We start from the raw sequence: 5,862 nt of genomic DNA, 5'->3' as shown, positions 1-5,862 counted from the left end.
TTGTTTTTTTATTATTATTATTATTATTGTGGCTTTGCTTTTATTAAACATGTAGCAGACCTAAACCATCATCAGCCTTACTTTTAATGGCTCTTTCATAGTATTAAGTCTAATGCCTAGTCTCAGCCTCAGATGTCATGCCCACGGACCGTTGGCTGAACGTCTGATCCATATCATGGCACACTTAACTGGCTGGATCCCAAATGTCACCCTAAACCCTCACGCTCTTTCTCTGAGTCCACACTATCGTGACGTAATGCCGCTTTGACTGCCGGGTAAAGTCCTCTGCATAGCTCGCGAACTTGCGGGCTCAGCTGAAGTGCGCATCGAGGGCGCATAGCGACCACAAAGGGGGCGCTCGCGAGCACCCTTCTGAAACCTAAAATGATGAATGGGACACCCTACGATCTCGTGGACTTAACTGCCACACGGCAGCCATTGTAAGTCCACAAGACCGAAAGTGCCATGAAGTGTGCCATTTGGGATTCAGCCACTGGAAACACTTTCGAAGTTGTCATCTGTTTGGTGTGTCGCGTCCTTTAACGGTCTGCCTGAAAACAAATGCCTTGACACCAAACCCCCCTTTGTGGAAAAAAATTGCCGTCGTGTTTAAAACAGTGACAATGAGCGCTTATCAGAATCAATTAAACGCTGGATTTTCAAAAGTATGTGAAGTTCGCGGCTCCATTGTTGCAGTAAACTTGCATAACTTTCTTAGATTTTTTGTTTTATTAGATGCACGCCGGTCTGTTATTGTAGGGACATCGACTTTACATTGCCACGCCCCTAAACATGACGAAGAACAAAACAAACTGTGATTGGTTGTTACGTCAGTCAAACGTCCTCTCGGGCGGTCCTTGGCCAATGAAAGCTCCGATAGAGTCCAGGCCTATTCTATAGTCTTTGGTCCAGACCTTCTGCCGTCAGTCTACGCGAGACTATCTAATGCCTAACTAGTCTAGCACACTTAAGAATACAGTCTAAATGTACAGTGGGTACGGAAAGTATTCAGACCCCCTTAAATTTTTCACTCTTTGTTATATTGCAGCCATTTGCTAAAATCATTTAACTTCTTTTTTTTTTCCTCAATGTACACACAGCACCCCATATTGACAGAAAAACACAGAATTGTTGACATTTTTGCAGATTTATTAAAGAAGGAAAAACTGAAATATCACATGGTCCTAAGTATTCAGACCCTTTGCTGTGACACTCATATATTTAACTCAGGTGCTGTCCATTTCTTCTGATCATCCTTGAGATGGTTCTACACCTTCATTTGAGTCCAGCTGTGTTTGATTATACTGATTGGACTTGATTAGGAAAGCCACACACCTGTCTATATAAGACCTTACAGCTCACAGTGCATGTCAGAGCAAATGAGAATCATGAGGTCAAAGGACCTGCCTGAAGAGCTCAGAGACAGAATTGTGGCAAGGCACAGATCTGGCCAAGGTTACAAAAAAATTTCTGCTGCACTTAAGGTTCCTAAGAGCACAGTGGCCTCCATAATCCTTAAATGGAAGACGTTTGGGACGACCAGAACCCTTCCTAGAGCTGGCCGTCCGGCCAAACTGAGCTATTGGGGGAGAAGAACCTTGGTGAGAGAGGTAAAGAAGAACCCAAAGATCACTGTGGCTGAGCTCCAGAGATGCAGTCGGGAGATGGGAGAAAGTTGTAGAAAGTCAACCATCACTGCAGCCCTCCACCAGTCGGGGCTTTATGGCAGAGTGGCCCGACGGAAGCCTCTCCTCAGTGCAAGACACATGAAAGCCCGCATGGAGTTTGCTAAAAAACACCTGAAGGACTCCAAGATGGTGAGAAACAAGATTCTCTGGTCTGATGAGACCAAGATAGAACTTTTTGGCCTTAATTCTAAGCGGTATGTGTGGAGAAAACCAGGCACTGCTCATCACCTGTCCAATACTGTCCCAACAGTGAAGCATGGTGGTGGCAGCATCATGCTGTGGGGGTGTTTTTCAGCTGCAGGGACAGGACGACTGGTTGCAATCGAGGGAAAGAGTACAGGGATATCCTGGACGAAAACCTTCTCCAGAGTGCTCAGGACCTCAGACTGGGCTGAAGGTTTACCTTCCAACAAGACAATGACCCTAAGCACACAGCTAAAATAACGAAGGAGTGGCTTCACAACAACTCCGTGACTGTTCTTGAATGGCCCAGCCAGAGCCCTGACTTAAACCCAATTGAGCATCTCTGGAGAGACCTAAAAATGGCTGTCCACCAACGTTTACCATCCAACCTGACAGAACTGGAGAGGATCTGCAAGGAGGAATGGCAAAAAAAAAAAAGGATCCCCAAATCCAGGTGTGAAAAACTTGTTGCATCTTTCCCAAAAAGACTCATGGCTGTATTAGATCAAAAGGGTGCTTCTACTAAATACTGAGCAAAGGGTCTGAATACTTAGGACCATGTGATATTTCAGTTTTTCTTTTTTAATAAATCTGCAAAAATGTCAACAATTCTGTGTTTTTCTGTCAATATGGGGTGCTGTGTGTACATTAATGAGGAAAAAAAATGAACTTAAATGATTTTAGCAAATGGCTGCAATATAACAAAGAGTAAAAAAATTAAGGGGGTCTGAATACTTACCCACTGTACATTAAATCAGAAGGGGAAAAAAATGGAAACCATAGGAAAACTTAGATTTTATTTGTCCAAAAATATACACAAATTGAAATCTTAAAATCAAAGGTTTCTATGCATTTCCTTCAGGTTTTACAGCGGTGTTTTTTCCCCAAATATAGTCCATCTTGTGCACATGAGCCTTTGAAGACTTTGAGAAGGTGCTTTTGGCTACATGTAGAGGAACAGACTTGCCACTGAGGAACAGCTTATTGAGACATGTGGGAATGAGAGAAGCAGTGTTGGATTCTTCTTTGTTTTTTGTCAGATTTCTGGCATAAGCAAAAATATACCCAGTCATGAAAGCATCAAATCCTGCTCGGTGAGTTCCTCCTTCGACTTTCTTCTGTTTTGGTCTATCAGGAGCTTCGGCAGATGCTACTGGCTGAGATTCCTCATTTCCATTCTTGCTGGCTGTTTTCCCAGGTTCAAACGCATGCGTGGCATCTGTTGGCTCAGTGCTCTCCATCTTCTCCTGATGTTCAGGGAGGGCTGGTTCAGACATGGGCACTGCCTGGTCCAGTTCAGCTCCTTCAAAGTACGACCTTTTGCCCTGTGGGGAACTGCATGCCTCAGAGGCCCCTTTAGAATCTTTCTTTTTGTTCTTCCGCTTCCTCTTCTTCCTTTTGTCTTCTTTGATCTTCTCATCATGCTGGATTATAAGGTCTGTATCATGTGACATGGTGCACAAAGAGCCATTAGGACACCATCCATAAGCCTAGCAGTAGAGAAGAGCAGAAAACAACTAGCAATGTCACAAAATGTCAGGAATATGATCATGAAGGGGTGAGTTAAAGTGAGATCTCTCATTACTTTATATATATCTCTTCACAAAAATAAACTACTATTAACTACTGATTTTATTGAGCATGCAAATGAAGGCTTCAAAGTAGGAAAAAAAAGAAAGAAACCGCTCTCATTCAAACAGAACAGATGGAGTAATGACAGAAATATCATCTGGAGTTATTTCACACAAAAGGCAAAGGTAAATGCGGCATTTATTATAATGGGTTTATTTAAATTATTATAACTATTCACTTTCTTCAGCTTATAATCATTGATCCCGCTCACTGCCATTATAAAGCTTGGATGTGTCAGGATATTTATTAATATATCTCCGATTGTGTTCATCAGAAAGAAGAAAGTCATATACACCTAGGATGGCTTGAGGTTGAGTAAAGCTTGGGCTAATTTTCATTTGAAAAGAATACAGTAAAATTTAAATTTAAAATAACAGTTTTCTATTGTAATATACATTACGTAAAGCTATGTTATCATGTTATGTTGAAAACTGCTGTGCAGCTTAATAGTTTTCTGAAAAACTTAATACGTTATTCTTTGATTAACAGAAACATAAAAAGAACAGCATTTAAAGGAAATAAAAATCTTTTGTAATTTCTTTACAGTCACTTTTTTCATTAATTTAATGCTAAATAAAAGTATTAATTTATTTCAAATAAAAATAATGAATTTGAGGAACTCACAGAGAACTGAACACAGATGTTGAGGGCACCATCTTGATTCTGGTTGTCCAAGCAAGGCCTGTAGTCGATGTAGCTCTGCATGTTGCCTGTATATTTACAAAACTCTAGGAACACATGACTCCCGTTACCACCTCCTTCAATGGCTCTGCTATTTTGCAGCTTACTGTGGAGGAAAAGAAAATACATTAAAGTTCAGGTACTAAACAGACATGTAATTTTTTTTTTTTTTTGTATTACACATACCACTTCTTATAGGCATATTCCAGGTATGAGGCTGTAAACCGCAGCTCATACTCTGTTGCATACTTAGTGTCGTAGATGCCTGAAGGAAACATCTGGGACAGATCGGCAGTGAAGGTGCCCAGTCGCTCAGGTAAATGGGCATAGAAGCACTGGTACAAGAAGACCATGTCTATCAGCCCATTATGGACCACCAAGGGCTTGTTGGCTCTAAGCAGTTCTACAAACAAGGACCGCATGTTGACCCCATGGGCATCACCTCCCTAAAAGAAGCACACCTACTTAAGTCTCAGAACCTGAAACCTCTACATCTTTATGAAACATTCTATCAACGTTTTTCTTACAAGTTCAATCATACTCACTTTATCATTCCCCTTATAATAAGAAATGCCTTCAGCATATTGCTTGTTGAAGTCAAATCCATGTTGCACAAGGAACTGCACTGACTGAGGTTCAATGATGTATTCCTCTGAGCAAAGCAAGGTTAGATTGTAAATCTGGACCATGTATGTGCAGTCAGCCTAGAAACAGGAAATTAATAAAAATCAATACAATATCCATTTACATATTCAGAGGGGATATAAATGTTAATTAAAGATACTTACTTTGTTGTCAAGTTCTTTATAACAAGCAAACCCCAATGAAAGTATAGATCGTGTGCGGGCTGCATGGCATATGGCTTTGTACCGGTCTTCAATGGATCTTTAAAGGCAAAAAATAAACATTACCACTTTCCCAGTCATTTATGATACTGGATAAAAATATTTTAAACACACAACATACTCAGCCAGAAGAGCTTTCCTTGATCCAAGACCACTCAGTTCCTAAAAGAGACCACATACATGAATCATCTTGTTCCATTCGGGTATTAAACACATTAATTTTCTCATTAGGTTCAGTTTCTGAATAAATAATGTGTTTTATCTCACCGTGTCAATGGCGATGAATGAAGATGTTTTAATGGCTAACACCATTGCTGCCCATAACTCCTTAAAATTGTTTCCCTGCACGTCTATTACTGGGACTATCATTGAGGATGACATTTTAAGTCTACTGGATAAATTAACCAATACCACACATCTGCTGAAGACAGCGATTTTCTTATTGGTCTTTACTACAGCAAACTACCTCTCTAATAAAAGTGAGCGCTCTACGTCACTGTTGTTATATTCAAGTAAAACAAATTAATTATGCTGTCAATAAAGATACTGTAGACGTGCAGAAAATGTCATTTCGGAGAGTAAAATAAAACAACCAAATATATCTATAATGTATCTGATAACACTATAATAATTGTTTGGCTTTCGCGTTTCCCCGACTGTTCCTATATTAACTACTCTAAACGTCAAATTCGTAAATGTGTTCCAAAAACTTTCATAAGTTCAATCGCCTGTGTAACATGTGAGTATGTATATTTTCTTTCCGGTTGGAGTTTCTTCTACGCTTTATGGCGGTTACCATAATGTGCGTGTCCACCACCTACTGGACTGGGGGG

The 5,862-nt window shown here is 40.4% G+C and overlaps 1 protein-coding gene across 1 annotated transcript; it reads right to left on the bottom strand.

Annotated features, from left to right (window-relative positions):
• Nucleotides 1–2,646: 2,646 nt before the first annotated feature.
• Nucleotides 2,647–5,858, bottom strand: toe1 (target of EGR1, exonuclease). The gene is made up of 7 exons (XM_051916783.1): nt 5,297–5,858; nt 5,151–5,191; nt 4,973–5,069; nt 4,730–4,888; nt 4,371–4,630; nt 4,128–4,290; nt 2,647–3,361 (listed from the first exon to the last, which is right to left on the bottom strand). The coding sequence occupies exons 1-7, from the start codon at nt 5,408–5,410 to the stop codon at nt 2,717–2,719; spliced, it is 1,479 nt and encodes a 492-aa protein (XP_051772743.1). The 5' UTR covers nt 5,411–5,858; the 3' UTR covers nt 2,647–2,716.
• Between the last annotated feature and the right edge of the window lie 4 nt (nt 5,859–5,862).

Source organism: Ctenopharyngodon idella, chromosome 2 (assembly GCF_019924925.1).
Source record: "Ctenopharyngodon idella isolate HZGC_01 chromosome 2, HZGC01, whole genome shotgun sequence".
NCBI classification, from domain to species: Eukaryota; Metazoa; Chordata; class Actinopteri; order Cypriniformes; family Xenocyprididae; genus Ctenopharyngodon; species Ctenopharyngodon idella.
The sequence above is the reverse complement of the archived record's forward strand: the minus strand, read 5'-3'. Positions and strand labels throughout refer to the sequence as shown.

Coding starts and splice junctions, on each gene's coding strand:
- toe1 (XM_051916783.1), bottom strand. CDS start 5,410: ATGTCATCCTCAATGATAGTCCCAGTAATAGACGTGCAGGGAAACAAT. Junction 5,192..5,296: donor CATTCATCGCCATTGACACG/GTGAGATAAAAC, acceptor GGTCTCTTTTAG/GAACTGAGTGGTCTTGGATC. Junction 4,631..4,729: donor ATTATAAGGGGAATGATAAA/GTGAGTATGATT, acceptor TGCTTCTTTTAG/GGAGGTGATGCCCATGGGGT.